This window comes from Ochotona princeps, chromosome 7 (assembly GCF_030435755.1).
Source record: "Ochotona princeps isolate mOchPri1 chromosome 7, mOchPri1.hap1, whole genome shotgun sequence".
NCBI lineage: Eukaryota > Metazoa > Chordata > Mammalia > Lagomorpha > Ochotonidae > Ochotona > Ochotona princeps.
Window position 1 is genome coordinate 53,954,665 of NC_080838.1, and position 27,756 is coordinate 53,982,420.

At 39.5% G+C, this 27,756-nt stretch overlaps 1 protein-coding gene across 2 annotated transcripts in view; it reads right to left on the reverse strand.

Annotated features, from left to right (window-relative positions):
* Positions 1–17,603, reverse strand: part of GRID2 (glutamate ionotropic receptor delta type subunit 2) — a 1,304,007-nt gene extending 1,286,404 nt beyond the window's left edge. For both annotated transcript variants that reach the window (XM_058667042.1, XM_004590568.4), the window contains exon 1: positions 17,343–17,603. In XM_058667042.1, coding sequence (XP_058523025.1) covers positions 17,343–17,430 — 88 coding nt within the window. In that variant the 5' untranslated portion in view covers positions 17,431–17,603. The remainder of the gene's footprint in view (positions 1–17,342) is intronic.
* Between the last annotated feature and the right edge of the window lie 10,153 nt (positions 17,604–27,756).

The window sequence follows — 27,756 nt, forward strand, 5'->3', positions numbered from 1 at the left end:
AGAGTGGAGATGCTCTGTGTGCTTGGGTTCCTGCTACCCACATACAAGACCTGGACTGATACCCCGTCTGCCAGTTTGAATCTCAGTGCAGTCCCAGTTGCGTGCAATGGGGAGTGAACTAACAAATGGGAATTCACACTCTCCCTTCTCTCTCTCACTCTAGCTTTCCTCCTCTCACAAATAAGCAGAATTAGAACAATTTTTTTAAGACTTAAAAAAGAGTATAAGCAAAGAAACACCAGCATATCTGGATTCCCTCTAGTCCAATTGTCAGTTCCACCAATGCTTTGCACACAAGGAGACCCACAGCTTAAGCTTTCTCATTATTCTGACTCCAGGTCACTGCTTGCACACGTGTCCCCTTATCAGAGCTCCCTTATTATGCAAACAGTCTTCTGGAAACTAAGAAAATTTTTAAACTAAAGCCTGAAGTTTCAACCAGATCCCTTTAAGTTTGTTTCTTAATAGAGACTATTTCATTTCAGGCCTTCTATCTCCCGTCTGGGGAAATAAGTTTCATTTAGCTAATTATGTCTATATACGTTATATCACTATAAGTCACAAAAGTTGAAGAAAATCTGTTCATACTTACATGTAATTCTGTTCATTTATGTATGGGGACAGTTACAATATAAAAATAGAAAATTAATCATGCAAAAGAAGCTGAAGTTGCTATCATTTTATTTTACCTTTTTTATTTTACCTGTGTAAACAAACTTTAGACTATGATTTAATATGAGATAAATTATCAAGACCATGGTCACCATTTGTCCCAGGTATAATTTTTTTAAATGTGTGCTCATATGAAGAAGCAATAACAGTAAAATAGACAACTAAACAAGTAACATAGATTGATAAGTAAGTACATATCAAGCTGATAATCGCAAGTCTCCAGGTGATGCAGAATTAGTGTTTTCTGCACATAGAGACATCAAAATATCTTAAATGTTCACAGTTTAAAGAGGAAATGGTATATTTAGGATTATGTCTCAGAGAAAGGTTATGAAAGAGTAACCAGAAAAATCTTATTTCATTTTTTAGGTCAAAGTAGGATTGACCACTATGAAGAATGACCTTTCTTTATCTGAAGCAGGCAAGGGAATTATTGGGCTGATACTACGGATATGACACTTCACAGTTATGCCAAAATCATTTCAAGTTCAAAATTGAATTCCATTTATCTTCTCTCAAAAAGAGTTTCTCATTTGTACTTTTCTGTATTTGGGAAAACATCCTCTCACTCACTCAAGCACATACTGAACAATGACGCTGGGTTTCCTTCTTTTAATTCCAGTTCCTAGCAATGATGGACTATGTATCCTATAGCTCCTCTCCTTGGCAAATTCTTTTCCCAAATCCCATTTGCTACTGTTGGACACAGTCCTTCATCAACATCCTCCTGGAGTGCCGCCAAGCTCTTCTAACTGGTACCATACTGCTACTACAAAAGTCTTATAACACAAAATTCCACATCTCTTAGCTTCCATTTGTTAGAGAATCACCACTGGAACCCACAGGGAACTTCCTAACCTCCCACTACAACTGTATTATTACTTCCAACTGCAGTAATTATTTATCACTTCCTTCTGTAGCCATACTAGTTTCTAGCTCCATAGCTTGAACCAAGGTTAGTGAAATTTTAACTGTTTTTTTCATTCAAAATTATGATATTGTAATTGATCTTCTCAAGTGAAGTGTTGGATAGTTGTATCTTAATCTATATTTTAAAACCATAAAGGACTACAGAAAATTGACATGGGTTTCTAATACCTCAAAATTAATCAAGGAATACTTCAAAATTAGAAACACAGAGGCAGTACCAATATGTTATCTCATAATCAAGACATAGTTTAGAGTTCAATGGAAATATTTATATGCAGTAGCTTTTTTACCAAATGACGACCAATACAAGATGGGAGCTATTATTCCCAAATATAAGTAAGAAATAAGGCCTTTAAAAAGCACAAATGAGCTTCAAACTTTGAAGGAAATAGTTTAGAACTGTCAGTGCTCTCCCAGTTACTGTACCAATGCTTTGAAATTCAAACAAAATAAAATATCACCTACTTCCCCAAAACAGATCTCCGCATTGCATGCTCGTACTATTTTCCTCCACTCTGTCTGGGTGAGGAAGGGCAAGAGATGCAACTGAAATAGGAACAAAAATGAAAGATAGCTATTTCCTGAGGAGGCGCTCCTGGTTACCGCAGACCCAAGCACTTGGTGGCCACACGGTTCACAACATGAAATGCAATTGGCTGCGAGATCTTTTCCTGCTCATAACTGCACTACATAATATCCTAGTTCATATATAACTGAAATATACTTAAAAAGACTGAAATGACAAATAGGTAAACTCATTAATAATTACTATAAACCAAGAATAATACCTACGCAACATCAGTTAAAAAGACACATTTAAGAAACATCTCTAAAGGGACTTTCTAAACAATCTATGGTCTTCTTGACCTTTATTCATTTTATTTATTTATTTAAAGGAAATAGATTTCATGTCGTTCATGTATATAGCTTTTAGAACATAATATTCTCACCCTTCCACTTTCTTCCTTATTTATCTTTTTTTGTGATGAAATGTTTTCAGCTTACTTTATAATCACAATCTAAATATCCAACCCAATAAAGAATTCTACAAATAGAAAGATCACTGTTCCTCAAGGGTACAGACAACGATCAAATCAAGAAATCAATTTCACTCATACCATTGGTGCTTTACATAGCTGTTGCCACTAATCAGAGAAAACATGATTGTCTTTGGGGACTGGCTGATTTTACAGTCTTTAACAATTTGCCACATTCACCTCAAACACAGCCATATACATACACACATACACTATTTTTCCTTCTAACCAGAGATACTAATATCACAGAGTTACAGATTCACAATGATCTTTCCCAGGAGTAAGAGAGGTGCTAATATTAGTATAATGATATAATTAAAATATGTACATAGTTCCTTTTAAATATGTATTATAAAATACTCAGAACAGGAAGCATTCCAAAACGCCTGTAGTAAGAACACTGAGCGGGCCTGGCGGCGTGGCCTAGCAGCTAAAGTCCTTGCCTTGAACGCCCCGGGATCCCATATGGGTGCCGGTTCTAATCCCAGCAGCACCACTTCCCATCCAGCTCCCTGCTTGTGGCCTGGGAAAGCAGTTGAGGACGGCCCAAAGCTTTGGGACACTGCACCCGCGTGGGAGACCCGGAGGAGGTTCCTGGTTCCCGGCCTCGGATCGGCATGCACCGGCCGTTGCGGCTCACTTGGGGAGTGAAACATCGGATGGAAGATCTTCCTCTCTGTCTTTCCTCCTCTGTGTATATCTGGCTATAATAAAAATGAATAAATCTAAAATAATAATAATAATAATAACACTGAGCAAACTGTGTCTCTAAAATGTTTCCCCTTGTCTCTGTTATTTGAACAGCCAAGAAGAGTACCCCCTACCTATTCTAAAGTGAAAAACAAAGAGTCAAAGACACAATGCTAAATGGCAGAGACAGCAGTTCACTTGTTGAATCCATCACAGAGATCTCCAAGCTTGAAGAAAGACTTAGGAATCGTTCTCTGACACACCATTTTGTGATCTTGACACACTGCAATGCACGCCCTTCCCTTCCCAGAGTTGAGGACAGAGCCACCGTGTATGCACAACAGAAAAACTCACTCCTTAGCCAAGGTGAAACTGAAGTAAGCTGGAAGATGTCTCCATTTGTCAAGACAACAGTAGATATGCCATCATTTATGCAGAGTGATGGGAAGAGGGCAATGCAATGAACACATTTGCAACAACCACACTTCTTAACGAGTGACACACCATCAGGGATGTTTATGTCATGTTTATGCCTTTCCTTGATAGCATCACCTTCCCTTAGTCCCATTCTTCCCACCATATTAATCACTAACCAGATGCTTACATTTATCTTTGCCATGTTTCACAGTTTTTAGAAAAATGTATTATAAATTCTTCTTCATGATCTGTCATGCAGCTGGAGGTTAACTGGGAATATACTATGTGGATTCTGAGCACATAATACATGTTCATAAGAATACCAACCCAACAGACTATACATAATGGCATAAAGTGCTTAGGACATATGAATGAAATTTATATCCTTTTCACTAAAAAAAAAGAACAAGAAAATATCACCATAGGCATGGCATGGAGACCTGAGTCAGTCTCCCGGGCACTGTCAGTGGCACTGCCCGCCTAGGGCACTCTTTTCTCAGTAATAAGATTCTTCATTCTGTTTCCAGTCCATGTTATTCAGCCTATTCCTCTTTGGTGGCCTCAATGCTTCACACACATTAAGAGCTCAACAGTCAAGAGAAAACTCTGTCTTCAGAATCTGGGCAATATTTTGAGAAAATTATTTCTTCTCAGCAAGCCTGTGCATATGAGCATTCAGGGACTGATTTTCCAGTTTACAGATTATGTGAAACCCTTTGCTCCTTCTTTCCTCGCTTTTGGCCATTTCACTGCTCATTAGCATTGCCACTGAAGGGTGGACAGGAAAACTAAAGAGAAAGCATCAAAGCAGCCGGTTTTGCTATTTAGTAACTGTTCATCAACCACAACAAGAACTCTTGTGGAGAAAAACATCAGTATTGGCCAGTTACTTTTGGAACTGTTATTTTTCAGTGTTCAATGTTTATCCGAATCTGGGTGACACTTAGACAATGAAAAATTGATATGAATACGCTTTCATAAAAACGCTTAGGTCACTTGCCAAAGAGTCTCATTTTAGTTTACTTTGCTGCAGCATCGTTTCTCCCCTTTTGCTTGCTACGCTCTCAAACTGTCATTTTCACTGATGTTTGGTACACAGAAAGTACAGATTATTAATATGAAAGAGCCGTGTGCTGTTAACTTCAAAAGGGAGAGAAATAAGGATATGTAATCTAAGTTCCTTATACTTGACAGACCATGTTTAGTGGACTATCTGATATATAGCACTAAGTTCGGAAAATCTTATTTATTTTATCAATTACAGAATAAGGAGATCGTAAAGCCTCTTCCTTCCTTACCTGGCTTAGCAGCCAAAGCACTGACATCTATCATAAAAAAAGAGGAAAAGAGGCAAATGATAGATGCTCCCCCGAGCTCTGACTTTGGCGTGATTGTACTGACTTTGTAGCCTATGGTTACAATAAGGTGAATGATTAACTGTCAGAAAGCTGAGTAAAGAGAGCTCTATTAGAGATGAAGACCATCTGCAAGTGATAACCTCCTCATCTATTTGTATGATTTTTTTCCTTGAAATATGTTTGTTTTATGGCACCTTCAGGTTTCAACAAATGCCACAAAGATGGCACCTACTCAATGATCCCATTCTTCATTGCCACAGCCAGCTAGGGTCACCCAGAGATGACAGTCTCCCAGGGACGACCACACACCCAACCTGCTGACATGTTCTACCTTCAGCTCTCTAACAACACTGTATTTACTCAGAGGGTGCATAGACACAAACATGCTTAGTTTAAAATCATGTACTATTTCAATACTTTGTTATATCACTGAGCATGTCTATATAAGCATTTGTTGATCTTCCAAATGCCCTGCTATCATATTCAGGGAGCCCTAAACAAGTATGTTCTAAAAACTGGGGAAAAAAAAAGGATGCACACCACAATCCCACAACTTATGAGTGTCATAAATGATAATGAAATGTCCAAAACTCACCATGGCCTCATGGCGGGAAACAGGAGCACAAACACACTGACGCCTCTGTATGGAGTATCCCCCAGATGAATGAGGTGTTAAAAACCCAAGAGCCTGGGAATAGGGTGCAGGGGATTAAACTGCTGCTTTTGAAAAGATACTGCATGTTGGAACCCCTGTTTGGGTCCCAGTTACTCTGCTCCCTGTCCAGCTTCCTGCTAATACACCTAGGAAGAAAACAGATGATGGCCCAAATGCTTGGATGCCTGTCACTTCCCGTCTCTTTTCTCTTTTCGGCTGATCTGGCGAGGCCCCGCCTACTGCATTCATATGCAGAGTAAAACCAAGGGAAGAAAGATTTCTCTCTCTCTCACCCTCTAAATCCAATGTTTTCCATGTCAAATATTTTTAAGAATCACATGAAAAACACAGAATTAAAAGTATTTTTTTAAAAACTGAAAATCAATTTGCTAAAATAAATGCAAAAATGGTTCTCATATAGGTTGTTTCCCTGTGCTAATCTGAGAATTGCTTGTTTATTTAAAAAGAAAAGTCAAACTGCTCTTATTTGCTATTCACAAAAGCAGACTAGAGTAGATATGGACTGTGACTGGCAACATAGCAATTACTGATATACCACTAATATAATTGTGTATCTTGCAGATTTTGCAGATCTAGATCTCAACTCACCTTACAGCACCTGGAACAAAACAATCAGAGTGGTTCTTTTGCCCTACTTGAGCTCCAAAGATAGAACCTGGTCTTTGGCTTTTAAGATAATAAACCCATTTAAACTGTGCTGTTAATGGAGCTTGACATCGGAATGATGTTGAGGCTAAGTGTACCAAGCATTTCACCAATTTTCGGTGCTCATTCTTCCTGAAATTTGAGTTTATATCTCTTGAGTGTTTCCTTCAAATGACTACATTTCACCACCTGTGGAAGTTTTGAGCCAGTAAGTTGAAAGTATCTTTTGATGTTCCATATTCCATTAATTGCGCTCTTAGGCTCCAATCTTTTTATTATTATTATTATCATTATTATTATTTATTATTTATTATTTGTAATTCATTAATTACATTGTATTATGTGACACAGTTACATAGGTACTTGGGTTCTCCCCACCCCTCCCCAAACCCTCCCACCATGGTGGATTCCTCCACCTTGTTGCATAACCACGGCTCAAGTTCAGTTGAGATTTCCCCATTGCAAGCGTATACCAAACATAGAGTCCAGCATCTTATTGTCCAGTCAAGTTCAACGGCTTCTTAGGTATACCCTCTCTGGTCTGAAGACAGAGCCAGCAGAGTATCATCCCAGTCAATTGAAAGCTCCAACATACCATCAGCAAAAATTTACATCATTATGGAATTAATTGACATAGTAATGAGTAACCAATATGTTAAAAGTAAATGCGAGTTCCTAGCCACCTTCAGTGACCACCTCACTTACATTTCAACTTTAGTTTATACACAACATATAACATTCATAACATAGCATGTTATACATAACATCATATCATCTTAAATTAAGGCAAACATGTGGTATTTAACCTTTTGGGATTGGCTCATTTCCCTTAGCATTATGGCTCCAATCTTAACATAGTTTACTTGTTTTGTCAATTATTGCTGTTCCCAAACCACAAGACCCCTGTTTGCTGTCTATTCGCGTATTGCTTGTTTACACATCAATTAAAAGATGCAATCAAGCAGATATAACCATGCACCATTCACATCACATTGTCTCCAAATGACAAATGTTTCTTCAGAGACAGCAGGGTAGATCACAAAATGCAACATCATTCTGTAGTCTTACCTTGTATTCTTATCTTACACAATTTAAGGATTTCTAATATACCAATGAAATAACTAAGGTTACTCTCAAAAAGCTACATTTGAGACGAAAAAACTTAGAATAGTTCCTCTCCTCATATTCATCTGTGACTGAAAATGTGTTAGTTTTAATACAGTATAAATAAGTGAAAAATCCAAAGAATTTACAAGTACAGTTGAAAACTAACCATATGAATTAAATATCTGTTTAATTTTTATGCTGCAATGTTATGCATTGTTTTGCATGATTTAGAGCAAATGAAATGTGATACAGAATTGACTAGAAGAAACTCATAATCACCTCAAATGTCTATTAGAAAAAAAGTATCTTGCTATTTTCTGTCATAGGTAGGAATATAATATTTTCTTAAAATTAATACTCTATCAGAAAATTTTAAAATTATTTTATTTGTAAGTATAAAGCAATAATCAAAGTGCAATCCACTCTTTGTTTCAGGTAAGACATTCCTAATACTCATAGTTTAAGGTAAGAAAGCTATTTGTAATAAATTTGAGTGGTGGGCTAGGAAACTGAATGAAGCAAAGCTTTATAAGAAATTGAGGATTATGTATATCTAATCTGCTTCAAAATTTTACTGTGAGTGGCTTGGTCCATTAGTACTTGTTCTAAAATTTAAAAAAGCAAAAATAAACAACACATAAGCAAAACCATTTTCCTTGCTATTTTAGCACTTGCCAATCCCATAGAAATTAAGTACTTCAAAAAAAATCTTTTTTAAAATCCTGTTATTGATCATTCCTTTATGGTTTAAGTCTTAAAAATTTACACATTTTCCAAATGCCATATTTAAAAAGAAGTGCTGATTTATCTCATTCCCCACTCCTTTTGTTTCTCCTATAGGCAAACCCACAGAATTCCTCAAGTTTAAGTCTTCTCCTATTAGCAGTAGGTCATCTGAGATTCGCTAAAAGCACTTGAGTTAGTCTTCCTTGTCAACATCTTAAAACACAGTGGTCAGGTCACAACTTTGATATGAGCTATATGACACAGGTTTTTATTTTCTCTTGCTAGAAAAACTTTCTTCACTTTCTTTCTGAAATCGTAAGTTCTGGTTTTTCTTCTCAAAGGCCACTCATCAATATCTAAATCCCACCCTCTCCCTGAATTCTAAGCAATGGAATGCCCCAATGCACATTCATGCAGCGCTTCTTTTGCTATACCTCTTCAATTCATTTCAAGATTATATTAACAATGGTAAACATATAGATTATAGTAACCATGGTAAAACACTGAGTCCAATTCCCAAACTCACTCCTAAATTATATCCGTGTAATCAACTGCCAACTTATACACCACACCAAAATTTGTTATCTAACGGAAGTATATGTAATTCAACAAATGCAAGTTTGATTTCCATCTAAAACTTGCTCACTTTTTGTATTCCCAATATGAGCTGACAGCAACACGTCTCATCCAATTACTCCAATAAAACCACCTGGAAGCATCTCACTTCCTTTGGATTTCTCCCATCTGAATAATCCACTTCAATTCCTTAATTTCTATCTTCACATTATGTACAATCTGGTAATTAGTTTTCTGCTGCAGCTACTAACTTAGTCTAATTCACAACTGCCAAATTTTGTTTCTAACCCATCCCTTCCACCCAGAGAAAGCTATTTTTTTAATTTTAAATATATATTTTTTCACAACTGTTACAGTTCATGATTTAAATGAGACAAAAAACATTGAGAAAGCACATTATAGCTCTTTTTATAGAGAACTAAATACGTATTCATTCACTTTTAGGAATCAGAAAATGTCCTCAACAACCTGTTAAACAAAAAGTTCCTATTTCTTTTGGAAGAATCATTTGTTTTCAAACTTAATGGACATGGAGGTTTGTCTCTATCCAAGCTTTGACTATAAACACTTAAAAAGTAATTTTCACCTTTGGGTGACAGCGTTGATGAAAGGGTTATGGTATCCCCAGTGTTAGATAAGAACATTAAAATATCTAAACTGATGGAACGGACTTAATTGTGATAAGCCTAAAAGTTGCTGTTTGAATCTTGTTTTCCTGCTGAATTGCTGTTCCCCTCCTTCAGAACAAACTGTAACAATAGAAAGTATCAATTTGATATGTACTATCTTCTAATAAACTTTTTTGCATGTCAAGAGACAACTGTGACTCAATCTGAATATTATTTCTAATTTGTTCTACTTGATCCTTTGGTCTCTTGCCCCAAAATGTTCAGGTGAAAATTGCTGGATATTTCCATTTGTAAGATTGCATCTCCTGAATCAACTGATACAGCCTCTTCATCCTTCCCTTTAGTTCCTAAAGAGCTACAGTCGAAAAACAAAAAGTTCTCCTCCGTGTAAAGACACAATTTATTTAAGTTTTAAAATTATACATTACTCACACAACACAGTGCGCAAGAGTCTGCATGACCACGATCCCTTCAAGCTTGGCCTTCTGCCACAATTTCACTGATTCACAAAGCTCACAGCCGGTGTGAATATTTACCTAACATACAAACAACTTAATATCCTGCATTTCGACTCAGGCCATACATACCTGTATCGAAATGCCTAACTGTAACCTCTCAAATCCCTCCAGGAGCTGCATTAATCCCTCTCAGAATACACTTCCTCCCATTTCTTTCTTTGCGCACTACTCTATATGCCCAACTTGCTTTCAAAATGCTCCTTAAGCAAATCAGGTGCTCTTTGGTGTCTCGTACCATACTCATTGCACTTACTATGCCCCATCCTTGAAATGCTTCATCCAACATGCACATAACTCAATTCCTGAATTTGAATCAAGCCACTGCTCCAGGGATCCTCCTAAAAGCAGTCTTACCAAACCACCTTATTGAAAACCGAAAACTTCTTGAACCACCATATCCTCACTTCCCTTCAAATCATACATTATCTGACATCGCATACTTTCTTCTTATCTAGTTGTCTCCTCCATGAGAATATATACCTCTTGCTTGCTCAACATTGTAACTCTAGGAACTTACAAGCTATAGATAGTACTTTCAGAATAAACTTTTTGTGAATGTAAGAGCTGTGACACATACTTTATGTTATTGACAGTATCTGTATTTTTCCTGTAGCTTCAGGAATATTAACTCCTAAATTTGTAAAACAATAAAGTAATATCTTTAAAATAGTATTGTGAATTATTTTTGGAAAAGTATAAGCATTTCTATTATCTAGTTAAATGCTTGTTTTTTTCTAAGATAAAAATATTTCTAAATATGGGATTGCATCAAGTGGTTTAAAAAGTTTTAACACATGTGGCAAGCATTGGTAATTAGCTACTGATGTTCACTAATAGATTTCTCCCCATCCAGAGATGTGCCAGTGGGTCAATCCCGACACAGCATCATGCTATCACTTCGTGAACAATAACAGGGCAAATCAAGAAAACCAGGAACAGGAGATCAATACCATGAAAAATAGTGATTAAGCTGCTTATTTTATAGTACACCTTTCATGCTTGGTGTCAGGCATATGTTAATGTTGCCTGTGTGAATTTCAATTTGTAAAGTCCAAAGGCCGGTGAAGACATAAGACTTCTAATCTCTTCAGTTAGTCTTAATAGGCATGGGTTCTGTGGTGTCTGGTAAGTTACCTGTGAATAATATCTTGTTACTAACACTAGACAAAATAGAACGTGAATCTGAATTTACAAACAGATAAAGCAGGTTTTCCAGTCTGGTCTTGAAGTTAATGAAAACATCTGATGACCAAATATGCTATGCATAATTTTTGTTTCAGCCAAAAATCATCTTCACTCTAAGTCCATAAAGTAATAGACTACAGTTTCACACTTATTAACATTCTCTGGTATTTTTATTTTTATAATTCATTCTAAATCTATTTTTAAAATATGCTGAAACATTCCTGACTGAATCTCTTATCCTAATTTGATATTTCTGATATTCCTCAAATATTGGAATGTTTCTTCCCTGAACGTTATACAATTTTGATCCTTTAATAAAAATTAATCTGAGTTTCATGTTAAGGTTGATAAAAAGGACTACAAAAATTATATAACTTGAATATTGCTCAATTATCTATTTATAAAAATGATACTTAATCTCAAACTTTTGTTATAATCAACCATAAATTGTTATATTCTGAAATGTTCCCTGTATTTTCACCTCACTGAAAATTTGCATATACCAGCTTAAAAGGCAGAAAATAAATCTGGAAAGAACACAAAAAACAAAATCATCTTAGTTGCTGAAGAGCATGGATACTTTAACCCATGGTTATTTTGTAGTTACACTCAACTAATGACCAGAATCTACATTTTTAATGATCAATAACAAAGTAACTTCAGTATGTTACTTTATCCATTACACAACCATCTGATCACTGAACTGTGCTTTGAATTTTAATAATATATTATTTCAAATATTATTAAAAGTGTCTAGGTCTAACATAAATCATTATTTAATCTAGGATTGCACTAATTACATGACCTTACCAACACTCACAGTAAATTATCAAACTGAAATCCAACCTGCGTTTCACCCTTCATTATTCCTAACATGATATGTGCTAGAAGGAAGACTGCTTTTGTAAAATAAGTAAAGTAACACAGAAATCACCAAACGAGAACAAACTTTGCTTCACATGGCCAACAACCCCATGGTTGTGGTTTTGAGTCTGCAGAGGCTTGATACATCACCAAAACTTCACCAAACATTGTTTGAAAACATGTGATTACCCACAAAATCCCAGGTTGCCATTGTTTTCAGCCATGCCTACATATGCATGTATGTGTTTTCTTTCAAAGCTCTGTATGTGTTTCCTGTCCCAAACATCAATCATTTTGGAACCTCAGGCACTTCCTAATAAGCAGACCTACTGCAGCTAGAAACTACTTAACTAAGTAGCTTTATTCATTAATGTCTATTTGCACCAACATTATGAAGCATAATTGTCTTCTTCCTGGAGTCTTAGTTTTTGTTTTTTTTTCTCACAGAAAATAAGAATTACCATAAGAATATATGGCTATGGCAGTGTAAGTTCGGTAGAGCACATTTGTATCACTAGGTCTCACAATCTATTTGGAACTTATCCTATGTTGACATGTTCAAGAACTAGTTCTTACAAGAATAACTTTTACTTTCCCGATTTGAAACTGAAAACTTGTAGTAATAGCAGTAACTTCATCAACTAGCATTATTTTTCTGAGAATTAAAAAAAAAATCAGGGGGTTATCAATAAGGACTAAAAATGAACAAACAACTCAGAATGTAGTGACACCTAATGGCAAAGATATCTTTAGAGGTCATAAATGTATTTTCTGATAAGAGGTACATATATAGCGCCACTGCAGTCATTGTCGCTCATCAACATGCCTTGAATTCTAGGATATGATGACCCAATAGAAATATGAACACCTGACTTTCAAAAACAGTGATATACACAGGGAAATGAAAAAAGAAAACTGGATTTAAAAGAATGTTCTTAAAATGGACTATCCCTTTAAGATCACAGTATGATAAGATCAGATTTGGAATCAGAATTGAATGAGAGAAATCTTCCTTTGCACCTAAAAATTTCAGCTGATTTTCATTTCTGGGTAAGTCAGAGGTAAATTCTCTCAATTTTAATCCACATTTGAAGGAAAACGGATGCTTGGTACTTAGTGCTGGTACATTTCCCTTGAAACAGAAAGCAAAGGTCCTCAGGGCAATGCTTCATTAGTCATGTCAGAGCTGATATCCTTGATTACTACAACACTGTCTAACTTAATGCACACCTCAATTATGCCTCAATATCTATATCAATGATACAGAAAAGAATAATAATAAAGTATGTGCCTTGCAACTTCCTAGAAGTTCGTGTATCAGTTATGGGAAATTACTGTTACTAACAAAATGGTAAGCACACACAAAAGAAGTTGTGGCATGTTAAGAAAGGCAGAGTCTTTGGTCGAGTCCCAGGAGCTTTGGCATTTAAGGGCTGAAAAAGAAACATTTCGGTCAAAGACACACTACCTCTCCCAGAAGTGGTTTCATATTCCTCTTGGCTAAAACAGTACTCAGCACTGAAAAACAAAATAATAATAATAAAAAAAAACCCTGATGCATTACAATGCTCTGTTATTACTGTCTAGAATATGGTAACACATTTATTCTTTCAATTTTGTGCTTTGAACATATTCAGGATGAAAACACTCCGCATTGTCTTAGGAGCCTCAACATTAGGGTCATAGTTGAGCATAATCTTAGAGGAGAAGGATCACCTGCTTAGGGCAAACTCACGAGTCAATGCCTTTTACTACCCTATTGACATAAGGTATTTTACTATGACGGAACAGAACCAAAAATGTGCTAGTGACATGTGTATCGCATGAGTAAGTACAGTACTGGAGTGTTCTCTTGTAGAGATACATGACTGGGGACAACTAATTTACAATCAGTTGTGTGAGTGAACACAGGAGCCAGACAAGGAAATAAGCATGTATTAAACTGTTAAAACATGAGATCTTCTATATTAGATACGAACTAAAACACAAACTGTGCAGTTGACTGGAAATGCCACCTAATCCCTGCTTAATTAAAGCAGTGCTCTAAACTCCCGTTGTGTTTAGGGAGTAGAGTGTGGGACGACTGATGTATGAAGAAAACAGTCAGCGTGGCTAATCTCAAAGACTGTGGAGCCTTCGAGCTACATAAATCAGAGCGACTTCTGAATAGCCTCATAAAACACAGTAGCATTGCCATGCCATTCACGACTTTCTGGTTCTTCCTACAGCATGCAGATCGTTAGGAAACTCCGACGCAATCAAGTAATGTGGGTCTGATGAAACTAATCAATGCACAGGCTCAAAGCGGAAGCATGATTCCAAAGTGCATACTTTTTGTATGTCAAAAGATCTCTGTTGGGGCAAAGATCACAGTAAAGGTTATCCACTCCATTCCTAGACATTCTATGTGTGCCTGTATGACTACGCAATCAGCACACTGATGACACCATCAAATACTTCAATGTGATTTAACAGAAAATCAACACTGTGATGATATTGTACATCTGTGACTGAAACACATTCTCATTTCTACAAGAATGGGTTAATCATTATCATATATCCTATCACTGTAGAAGATGAATCTATTTAATAAAACATGAGTTTAAAATATGTAAATGCCTTTATTATACGATCTACATGAAGTAAAAATTCAGAGAAATTTTTCATACATATAATCTGTCTCAATATCAAAAGGATTCAATATTTAAAGAACCCATTAGAGCAGTGCCTTTTTATCTTCCCAGTTTCCCTGAACTACCTATTGCAGATACTTTCTGCTTCAACTCATCACATGAGGCTGGGAAAGCCTTTATTTCTGCACATCTCCTTCTATCTGTAGATTCGAAATCCCCCAGTTTCAGCGCGTTCATCCCTTTTGTCCTGAACTGATACATTCTCCTATAAGCATATTTCTCACATTAAGTGCTGAAATGAAAGCAATCACCTCAAAAGAAAAAAAACTCGTTTCAAACCAGCTAGCAAAGTGATCCAATGTACATGAATTACTGTTTTGCCATTTTAATAGGGACATGCATTTTTCAAAAATCTATCATACTTTTGCTTCGAGGTGAAGGGATGGCCACAAAGAGGGACTTTTAACCCCTAAAATGCTGAAAAATTGGGTGCTCTTTTAGATTTAAGTCTCATCATTTTTAGGATGATACTAAAAGGCATGAGGCTTTTTAAGAAACAAATTTGCTACTTTTATGTTCCAATTAGGCAATCTATAAAGTGCTTTTTCAAAGAATATAGAAATTGCATCCGAGTTAAATTCATTGTCTGAGAAGTAACTACTTCTGCTACTAGGATATACATAGTTAATGCATACAAGCAGCTTTAAGAAAAACTAATTTGTACAGTTATTTTAAAAAATCATGTCACACTAACAACCGTATGGGAAGGGGAAAAAACCACAACAGTTGTCTTTTTATTTCGAAGCAAATGCCCAGACTGCATTGCAAGATAGTATTGCACTGCTAAAGGGTAGCGAGAGCTGTAGGTGTGTGAAATTAATGTATGTATCCTGTAAACCACCGAAGCAGCAGTTAAATACACATTTATCCAAGAGCCTCCCCTCCTGCGGGAGAAGTGGCTAACTCAGAAAATCCTCATCATAAAATGAATACAGAGGTATGAGGATCCCATATCTGCATTCCCACTCGTCATTTACAGCAGGACACACACGCGTGTCATTTAAGAGAAGCATAGTTCATGTCTGAACTCTATCAGGACACTACTGAACCCCACAATGAGACCGTCGTTTTTCCCTGAAAAGTTCTCACCCCACAAGCACCGGCAGCCACCATGCAAGCCGGGATCCAGCAAGCAAGCCACCATCTCGTGTGTAACTGACTTCATGCACAAGGGTGAGATTTTCTGAATCCTGACCTCATTACCCCTTGCACGGAGTCACATCCAGTTCTACTGATATGAATGATAGAGATGGCAGACATGTTAACAAAGAGCCTCTGAGACCAAGACAGGGAGCCCCACAGAGGTGACCGCTGTGGGCAGGCACAGCAGACACAAGCCCCCACTTGGAGGGCACAGCCGCCACCTGCAGCAGGTTCCCCTACCAGGAGCGTGTGCCTGTGTGTGCATGTGTGTGTGTGTGTGTGAGAGAGAGAGAGATGCTGCGCAGCGGGGGGGCAGGGGACAAACAGGGGAGAAGCTGAGACCCATCTGTCGCTTAGATTTACAGAACACCAAGCGTTGTGGACAAATGAAAGTCCTTGTGCCCAGAAAAAAAAGAAAAAAGAAAAAAATCCCAACAGGGGCTCCTCTGCAACCCAGCAATGCGAACCGTGCACAGCCCAGGGACGAGAATTTCCGAAAGGGAAATCGTCGCACGCAGGCACCAAGGTCTGCGAGAGCCGGACTGCGCTCAGCTCTGGCATATTAGCAAGTGAGAAGAGTTGGAGCCCGAAGCTGCGAGCGCTGTGCATGATAATGACGCGCAGCCCCCACCCGCCCCCGCCGCGGCCAGTCCCGGCCCGTCGGCTCTGCCAATAGGTGGGGCCACGAGCCGGCAGCTCCGAGAGGGCTCGGCCGTCCTTTCCCTCGCGACGCCGGGCGGCCACGCCGGAGCCCGGGAGGCATCTCGGAGCCAGCGAGGCCGGGCGGCCGGGAGAGCGCGGCCTGCGCGCGCGGGCCGCCCGCCGTTCCCGAGCGCCCGGGGGTCGCGCGCGCGGGCGAGGCGGCGAGGCGCGCGGCTCCCGGTCCTGGGCCACGCCGCCGCCAGCCCCTCCCGCCACCGTCTGGGCGCGAGAACCGCAGCGCTGGCCCGAGACGCCGACCGGCGCTGAGGTGAGGGGACGCCGGGACGGCCCCCCGACTCCGGGGCGCCCGGCTGCGGCGGACTCGGCCGCCTCACGTTGCCAAACCACCTGTTCGAGCCGAAGGGAGCTTCCCCCGCCCCCTCCATCCCACACAGCCGCGGCGCCTTTCGCCTCACAGGTGACACCTTCTCCGCTAACCCCCCTCAGAGCTCGCTCTCTTTTTCTAATGGAGCAAATGTACATCCGGGAAAAAAAATATGGAAGGTAGAGTCGATTAAACTTCCCTTTTCCACACACACACACACACACACTTCGAATCCCCCGCACTCCCCTTGCACGCACCGTGAGGTAAACTCCAGACCCCCGCCCCCACAGCATGCAGCCCCCCGCGAGGCCACGGCCGCACCCCCCGGCCGAGCCCCGAGCCGGTGCGGGGCAGGGGCTCCGCACGGAGCCGCCTCGGGCCGGCCACGCCGAGAGGGACGCGAGCCGAAGCGCTGCGAGTGTGGGCGAGCGGCGCCAGCCCTTTCTTACCGATGTGAATGATCGAATCCGCAGTCGCCGAGTTCCAGGTTCGAGACCCCCAGAGCGACAAAACCAAGAGCAAAGGGAAAACTTCCATCTCCTCTTACGGCAATTCCCTTGGAGAACGGGTGGTCTTCCAGTGTTGTTATTATTAGTATTTGTAATAAAACCCAGTCCAAAGAGTTTGAGGTCACTAGAGTTGCGCGCAGCTTTTTTTTTCTCCCTCTTCAATTTTGTTCTTTTTTAACCCCCTCCTCTTAAATTCCTAATGCCACAGCAAAAGCCTTTTGCTCCTCGGTGGGGAAGGCTTGAGGGGGGGAACGAAAGCGCCCAGCCTGAAGAAGCCTCCTTCGCAAAGCCGTGTCACTTGGAGGGGAATTTTGGCATCGCCAGAGTTGTTTGCAGTTTGGCTTTGTAAAAATGTATCCAGCTTCGGCTGCTCTCGCGCAGGGGGAGCGGCTGGAGCTCACACCATCCCCGTGGCTGCGCGGGGCCGCGGGTCTCGGGTCTCCGCTCCGCCGCAACTTCCAGCACTCCCCCCCGCCCTCCCACGCCGGATGTGCCCCCTCCCCGCCCCCTCCCCCCGCCACGAGGCCCCCCACCCCACCCCCCGCCCCTGTGGCCCGCAGAGAATCTCTTGTCTTCGCTGCCAAATAAGTGCCAAGGAGAGATTAGGAGATTCCGAACGGAGCAGCCAGCTTCCAGCGGGGGATGGAGGGGGGAGCCCTCTCCAAGAGGGGTAGAAAAAGTGAACTTCAAGGTAATGCAGATAGTAATGCAGAGAAAATTCCGTTTCTGCGCGAGGCGGAGCGCGGCGAGGCGGGCCGGGGAGCCGGTTCACTGGGGCGCGGTGGCGGGGGAGTTGCGCCGGGCGCGAGCAGTCGGGGCCAGGCCGGCGGAGGGAAGCAGCCGCGGGCTGCAGGATGCTTGTGGAGCGCGGTTCGCCTGGCGGGATGCAAGAAGGCAGCGAGCGAGCCTGGCAGCTTCAGCACCAGCCCCACGTTGCCTAGAAATGGATCACCTAGGAGAAGGAGCGAGCCCGCGCGCGAGAGAGAGCGGTGCTGTCAGGCGGAGAGAGGGGGAAACCGAGAGAGGAAGAGCTTCTCTCTAATAACCACCTCCTCCCCCTATCTGCAATACAAGGGAGAAACAAAATAGCGCTCTCATTTCCCTTGGAATCTTCAGCCGGGACTGAGAAAAAGGCAGGACTGTCAGAGAAAAGATGTTGAAGCCTCCCCCACTCCCCTTTCAGGAGGTCAAAAGCAGCCTTAAAAAGCCATCCCACTTATTCAACCTTGCTATTCTCCAGCAGGTATCATACTTTTTCTAGTTTTTTTTCTTCTTTTTCTTCTTCTTTTTTTTTTTTTGGCCTGGAATTAGTCACATGGGTTGAAAACAAATTAGGGACACCTGGTCACTTGGGGAAAAGGAGACCTGGAAAGCTCTTAATGAGATTTCAATTATAAAGTTATAAAAAGGAGAGAATGTGCTAATTACGTTTTATACAGTGAGAGGTTTTTTTTTCCTTCCCTAGTCTCTATAGTATCTGGTAGGTAATCAGGATAAAGAATCCTGAAATCCTTTCTGCAGATAAAATTCCTTCTCTATCAGAATACAATTCTTGGAAGGTAACAAAAGGAATAATTTAGTAAAATCAGAAATAGATCGATGAAACATGTGATCCAGATATTGAATTGAGTAGCCAGATAACCCATGCAGGTAAATTCAGAAGGATCCAGTTGCTTGGCTGAGGAAGGACAGAGGGAGAGCCTCCCAGTTTCCAGGGAGAGAATTTTCTAGAAGCTTATCCCTTAACATAAATTCCAGCTCATTGGGACTCCCCTGATTTAAAATGAGTATCATTCTGGCCTCATTGCAGACCAGAGATGTGTTAGCCCAATCAAGTGACTAGGTAAGGTCAGGTGTTAGAGGGGCCAATATTGTTTCCATTAAAACTGGAATCCATTGGCAATGTGGCTACTTTGGAGGCTTGCATGTGAAGCTGATCAAACAGCCTTGACTCTCTCCAAGTTGGGCAAGGCTGTTTTCTTCTTACTCTTATCACCTGTGCTTTAGCCTGCTTAAGTGGTTTGTGCTTTCAGCAAACACAAACGTACATTCTCACCTCTCTGAAATCTGTTGTTCAGGATGTATGCGTTTCTCCCGAACATTCTAGAAAATGCTGGAGTACCACGCAGTCAGTTCTGTTAATAGTTCTACTGGAATACTACTGGTATGGTTTCAGTCTCTCAGCATCCCTCCATCATCAACTCAAAGCTAAAGCAGTTTTCCTTTGCCCCTGAAGTGGCGTCCACCTACCTTCTGCACTCTAACAGCATATTTTGACCTTACGATTAGTTAGGGCTACTTCTGAATTAGCCTTCACTAGATTCACAAAACACCAACCACAGCTGATTCACCTCTTATTCAGCACAGCATTTTATACAGACTCCCTTTATTGACTTTAATATCATTCCTTGTTTATGAATCTAGAACAAGCCAATGTGTACAGGAGGTCATCATTGATTCTGCTTTTTATTCTCAAATTTCAGCATTCTTTTCTCCACCAGCGGTACACATAGACTTATCATTAATGTATGGCGGATGATGTTTTACTTTTTCCAAGGATCCTGATGTAATTTCATGGATTTTACTTATTAGAGATGATGAACTAAAAGAATGGATGTACCTCCACATGTTTGCTTTGATTGTGTTATTCACAAAAGTATATTTTTAAAAAACTGATGAGTCACAACATATATCGAGAGAAAATTGTGAAATAACCACTGAAAATGGAAAGAACATTTTAGTAGAATAAGAGGAACTCCAGCATTACCTGAGCCCATTCTGACTTGCTAACTTTAATTCTTGGAGACAGAAAAATATGCTGATAATTATACCATCTCCTCTCTTGGAAATCTATTGTTAATGTGTCACATTTTTTTTTTCATTTTATCCATATCACCTGTTGGTTTTCCAAGTAGCAGTTACCTGGAAAGTTTTTCTGTTAGGTCAATGCAAGCAGAAACTCTAATGCGTGGAGCCTTATCTTTAACGTGGGTATTCTGAACTCCCTTTAGGTGATTCATGTGCAGTCATACTTCTGAACCATGTCCAAAACTCACTTAGGTAATACACACACACACACACACACACACACACACACTGTATTTTAGTTGAACCTTAGTTGTAGCTTTCCAGAAGTAACACAAAGAAATTTGTGCAAAATTAAATGGTAATATTGGCTTAATGACATTCACTGTCTAAATAATGATACCCAGTGAGTTGTAATCAATAGAGCTTGAACTTAATGCTAATCTAAACACATTTTAAAAATACATTTATATTTTCACAGTTTTGAAAAATGCAGGTATTGTAATATTTGGAGGGATACAAATGCTTAGAATGTGTAAGTTAAAAAGAAGAAATCTATAGGGTTTTTTTTTTAATATTTATAAGGAAAGCAGAGAGCTGGAGAAAGGAAAAGAGAGACAGAATGGTATCCAGCATGTGGGGTTCACTCCTGAAATGGCCACATCAAGCAGGAATGGGCAGGGTGAAGCCAGGAGTCAAGAGCCAGTAATTTCATCTTGGTCTCTCACGTAGATGTCAAGACCAAGACCCAAGAACTTGTGCCATCATTCCCTGCTTTCTTAGGTGTACTAGCCATAAACTGGGTCAGAATGGGAGCAGCAGAAACTTAATACTGGATATCTGCATCACATAGGGCAGTTGAATCCTGAATGCCACAATGCTGGCCCCACTTTTGTTTGTAAATTAGCCTCTTTCCTGCAGGCTCTCTGTTGGATTCACAAGGCAACTTCAAGTCAAACATTATCACAAGGAATTGCATCAAGTCCACTGTGCTAAAACTCAAGGCTTGGGACATTCTAGAATATTTTTGAGAGGCTAATATCTTTCATTCAGCAAAGCTTAGAGACAAATTATTCATCTTATTTAACACAGTCCAATTGAATCATGATTCATGAATTTATGATTTTAACATGGACATTGTCATTTCATTTAGATATTTGTTGCACTATTAACATCAATAATTAGATGAAATTCTAGATAATTTCCACAACTTAAGAAATCACTGTTACTTACTGGAAACTAGTTTTTGGAAAGATGTATTAATTTGTACTGATGCAGCAGGTCACACAGAGACTCCCCTAGTTGTCTACAATTCTGGGAAGAAACCAAGGTCATGGAAACTCCTGGAATGTGCAGTTCTATCATTTTCACTTCAAAAATATTAAGCATACTAATGTATAAATTTCTACCCAGTTATAACAGCAGTAAGTCAATTTGTGTAACTCAATCTTAAATAATTTTTCAAAAATATTCAATGATTCTAGAGTTTTATTTTGTTTTACTATAAAATATATAGGTTTATGAGGCAGCCTCTGAAAATTAAGAGGCAAAGAAGCTCACTTTCAAGAGAAGATCACAATGAAATGGTATATAATGAATGTTGATCATTAGTTCTTATTCTGTATAGTTCCATCTTTGCTGTTATGAATATGGCTAGTCATTTAGAAGTTTCTAAATACGTCACAACTTCAACATGACTATGAAGAGAAAACTGTGATAATCAGTAACCATGTAGGCATAGTTGTGGTAAATGGCCATAAAGTTACAATGGAAGTATTCATTTGTAAAAGTGCAAAACAAGTTCACTTCAGTTGAGGGACTCAAAGGACAACTTTTGTATTTATTAGATTGAAGAACTTTACAACAGAATGGGCCTTTAGGGTCTCATTTATTGAATGCATCCTTTTTTTTTAAAAAAAAGATTGGGAAATTGAGTCCCAGAAACTTGCTGATGTGTCAAATGCGAAAACACATTTCTCATCTTAAGTAATCCTCAAAAAGATCTTAAACTGACAATCTCCTATACAATAGGCGAACTAGCATAATTTTAACCTTGGTTATACCTCATCATGATTTTATTTCAAGTCAGCTTCATCCTCACTACCTTTTATGATGTTTCAGTGTAACTCTAGTGTGAGTCTTTTTCTTAATGATGTCGCTTACTCTATTCTTTTACTTCTGAATTAAGTGTTTAATCTCACGCTTCTGTTCAAAGTTTTCCCTAAATCTGTGAGATTTCCATGTCAGGGGTATGCCATATTCGCCTCTAACTCCCTGAGACATATATTCCAACCAAATGCTGAAACTCACTTGACTGATAAAAGCACGTACTTTTCCAGTGTCATCAATTATTGAGGTTAATTCAAGTGAAATTCATTTCAGAATGTTCACTTCCATATGTTAGTCAGGATATTGCGCTTTTGTAGATTAGGGGGTCAGTTATATATCTGTGTTTTGGTACAGTTCCGTTACTTGTTGTGACTTCTGACTGAATGTTGATGTAGAATTTCCAGGAAAATATTCATAAGCATCAACTCATTAGCTGATAGAGGTTAGAAAATGACTTATAACCCAAAGGGACATTTTCCTGAGATTGGCCCCTCACAACATTATATCCTGTCCCCACAAGATGGCAGCCATGCTTGATTTAGATTTAATCAGCTTGCTTTCTAAATGTCTCAATACAACCAGTTTACCAGTGTATTAATTCACGGTAATCAAATTACTGTAATGAAAGAAGTAAGTGACGTTTTTGCTAAATTGGTTCAGTGAACTTTGATTCCTTCTATTCTCAAGATTGCAAATAGGGAAGATTTCTATTCGTAGACTGCTGTAACATCTATTTCATGCACATCTTATCTGGTATGGTCAGTGACTTAGGTATTAAATACCGACAGAACACGAATAATATATGCCAGTCAAGTCCTGAAGAATAATTAGAACACTGGGCATTGTCTTGTGATTCCAATCTTTAGTGTAAATATTAAAGCTTCAAACATGATAACATTTTTTTTCTTCTATAAATTGTGGATCCCAGGGGACCTGTACTTGGCCAGGGTAAAGGCATTATCTATCTATTATGAATATGATCGACCCCTCTGGTGCTGGTGGGGCAGAGCAGTGAAGTTAGAGGTCTGGGTAAGTCAACGCAAAAACCGTGTGCATAATGTAAACTACAGAGCCTTTCAGTTCTCCTTAGGGATCGTACAAGACATCATTTATTTTCATCTTTCCAATGTTAATTATTTTAATTCTGAAATCAGCTGTTTCTTTTGGACATGTTTCTACACACATAAGGCTTAAATGCTGAGAATACTTGTGGAATAATGTATAGATACTACAATATACATTTTGGTCGAAAACACATTATATAGTGCAGCATAGTGTGAAGGAACCATCAATAGAGAGACAAAAGCTTGAACAATATTCAAACCAGTCTGCTGTGTTTAATTGACATAGGATTTCGCCATCGGGGATGTAAAGTGAATCATAAAACTCTATAAACACGTTGACTTTCAAATGGGTGCCTTCATGATTATTATTTGGAATACAATTATTTCATATTGCTCATTGCTTCTGAACATTAGTTGTGAACTTAAGGGTGAACTAATAATAAATAAGAGTGAAGTAAAGAATGAGTGAAAGGATGAACTGAAAAAATTTTCCATATTCTGGACTCTGATAGCACAAGCAAAAAGTTTTAATTCACTCCAAAATAAATAGGTTACTGAGGCACCCACTTGCTCTGTTGTTAGAATGCTTTTCCGCTCTATCTTAGTCCCACAGTTTCCCACACAGATGCAGTCTACGTATTTGATTTAGGAAATATGTAAGATGTCTTCAATGTGTGATTTGACAGATGTCAATCAAAATCATCTCAGTGAAACAACAACAAAAAAACCATTCTTGGCCAAATTTAACATGGCTTATTGTAGGGAAAATAAAAAAACAAAAAGCAGACTTTTAAAATTGTAGCTTAGAACTTATAAAATGCATTCAAAGTTAATTAATATAAAATTAAAATTACACTATCAATGCTTTCTTTCCATTCTTTTTTTCTTTTTTATACTTTCCTGCCTTCTCACTTTTATTTGATCAATAGAGAATGGGATCATTCAAAAAATATACAAAACAATTTCTGTGAAACTGACACAATATTAAAAAGGTTTACAATGCCGCACCTGGTATAATAGTCCAGCAGCTAAAGTCCTTGCCTTGCACGGGCTGGGATCCAATATGAGCACTGGTTCTAATTCCAGAGGCTCCACTTCCCATCCAGCTCCTTGCTTGTGGCCTGGGAAAGCAGTGGAGGAGAGCCCAAAGTCTTGGGACTCTGCACCTGTGTGGGAGACCTGGAGGAAGCTTCTGGCTCCTGGCTTCAGATTGGTGCAGCTCTAGCCATTGGGGAGTGACTCAAAGTGATGAAAGATCTTCCTCTCAGTCTCTCCTCCTCTCAGTATAACTGCCTTTACAATAAAAAGACAAAATAAAGCTTTTTAAAAAATGTTTACAATGCCAATGTTGCTAGAAACATCTGAACCAGGGCCCAGCAAAATAGCCTGGTCACCGCCCCCCAATGTTGAATTCTAAGTTGATGATTTTGATAGCTTAAGAATGAGGTAACAAGAGCTTGGAATGGTAGCCTAGTGGCTAAAGTCCTGGCCTTGCATGGACCAGGATTCCATTTGTGTGCCAGTTTGTATCCCAGCTGTTCCGCTTCCCATCAGGCTCTCTCCCTGCTTGTGGCCTGGGAAAGCAGTCCAGGAGAGTCCAAAGCCTTGGGACCCTGCACCCACGTGGGAGACCTGGTAGAGGCGCCTGGCTCCTGGCTTCGGATCGGTTCAGCTCCAGCCATTGGGGCCACTTGGGGAATAATTCATCAGATAGATGATCTTTCTGTCTCTCCTGTCTGTATAGCTGCCTTTCTAATTAAAAATAAAGAAATCTTAAAAATACGTATATGAACCAGTGTTTCTTACATTTATCCTGGAATTGGGGAATGGTTATTTACCACCCAAAGATTTCAAAGTGCTAAAAAGATTTTTCTTCGGGCCCGGCGGCGTGGCCTAGCAGCTAAAGTCCTTGCCTTGAACACCCCGGGATCCCATATGGGCCCCGGTTCTAATCCCGGTTGCTCCACTTTCCATCCAGCTCCCCGCTTGTGGCCTGGGAAAGCAGTAGAGGACGGCCCAATGCATTGGGACCCTGCACCCGCGTGGGAGACCCGGAAGAGGTTCCAGGTTCCCGGCATCGGATCGGTGCGCACCGGCCCGTTGCAGCTCACTTGGGGAGTGAATCATCGGACGGAAGATCTTCCTCTCTGTCTCTCCTCCTCTCTGTATATCTGACTTTGTAATAAAATAAATAAATCTTTTTAAAAAAAAAAAGATTTTTCTTCTTCCATGTCTATAGCACACATTAATAAAATAAAAGCAAAGGAAAGTCCTATAAGAAACCTATAATTAGCATATATTTAAATGTCCCTAAGTTATTTTAACATCAACCTCTCTTCTATAATACATACTAAAACCCATTGTATTAGTTTTGCAATCCATTCCTAATTCAAAAAGTACTTTGTGTGTGTGCGTGTGTATGTGTGTGTGTGTGTCTTCATTGTTTCCTTTTCTTCATGTAGTTGTGGTTGTTTCCACTAATTAGATTTCAAAGATGTAGAATAATATGTCATTTCTAGGAAAAGATTCAATTTTGTACTCTAATAGGAATTTCCTATCTTTTTCTATATATATATATTTTTTTTTATATATATATTTTTTTCTTTCTAAAATGCTTTAGAGATTTCTACTTTTGCTTTGAAAGTATAAAGTAAAAAGACAACATTCTTGTGTACCTAACTTTGAAAAAATATGAGATGATGTATGAATCAAATGTAACTTGAGGCTAGCAAGGTGACACAGCAGGCTAACCCTCCATCCGTGGCAACAGCATCCCATATGGTCACTAGTTTGAGTCCTGGCTACTCCCCGCTAATGACCTGGGAAAACAGCAACAACTGGCCCAGCTCCTCGGGCTTCTGTCCCTGCGTCGAAGACCCAGATGAAACTCCTGGCTCCCTGCCTAGGACTGATTCAGCTTTGGCCATAGTCGCTGTTTCAGAACAGAACCAGTGGATGGAAGATGCATATCTCACTCACTCTCTACCAGCCCATTTATGTGTATAGGTATGTATGTATGTCTATAATTCTGACTTTCAAGAACACAACAATTAAAAAAAATTATTTTCTCAAAGTGTATCAAATTGGGGAGTGGATCTAAGAGTCACAAGCACCCCCATCATAAGAAAACTTAACTGCTTTACTTCAGGATGGCACAGAGGAGAAGGACCCTGCCATGGAAGCAGATAAGATAGCAGCCAAAATTGTAATGAATTGCTGCAGGTTAGAGGTATGCTGCTATTGGTTTGGGAAAAAAAAAATGGAACCGCAGACATAAATACTTTTGGAATTAATTATAGGTTTACTCTTCTGAGTCCTTTCTAGAAAGAAACAACATTAAAGTGCTCAGGGTGAGCCACCAAATTGTTCCAGCACCAGGTTCCACGCTGTTATTCAAGCAAATTTTAACAACTCCTGACAAATGATTAGCGAAGTTTTCTTTCTGACACCAATAACTGGCCAAAGAGTACTGTAGTAGATAATGAAAGAATCAAAACTGTCTTATGATTTAGGCTCCTAGGCCACAGACAGTGGATCGGGCAGGGACAAGCAGTATCTCTCCTGTTTAAAATTCTTCAGAAAGGATGGTTGGAATTCAGCTAGCATGGTGAACACTGGGACAAGAGTGACAAAACTAAATGAATAAACATGTATATTTTGAATGACACAAAAAGGAGACAGTAGGGAAGAAGAAAACTAGAAAATATAATGGAAAAGAAATTTTTAAATTCCAGATAAGAATCCAGATAGTCAAGAAACTCAGGGAATCCCACACTATTTTTCAAGCATTACAAAAAAGCAAATGAACAAAAAGACTGAAAGAATCTATATCATCACAGTTATATTAGGAAAAAAAACATGAAGAGATAATTTCCAAAGCAATCAGAAGCAAGATAAAATTATTTCCTATCAAAAAGCTCAGGGGGGGCCTGTGGTTTAACTCAAAAAGCTAATCCTCACCTTGTGTGCTCTGGGATTCCATGTGGGAGCCGGTTCTCTTGTCCTGCTGCTCCACTTCCCATCCAGCTCCCTGCTTGTGGCCTGGGAAAGCAGTGGAAGACAGCCCAAAGCCTTGTAACCCTGCACCCACGTGGAAGACTGGGAAGAAGCTCTTGGCTCCTGGCTTCGGATAGGCTCAGTTATCGTGGTTGTAGCCACTTGTCTCTCCTCTCTGTAAATCTGCCCTTCTAATCAAAATAAATAAGCGAAAGAAAGGAAGGAAGGAAGGAAGGAAGGAAGGAAGGAAGGAAGGAAGGAAGGAAGGAAGGAAGGAAGGAAGGAAGGAAGAAAGAAAGAAAGAGAAGAAAGAAAACGAAAGAAAGAGAAGAAAGAGAGAAAAAACAATTCAAACAGAAAGCAATGAAAAAATACCTCTA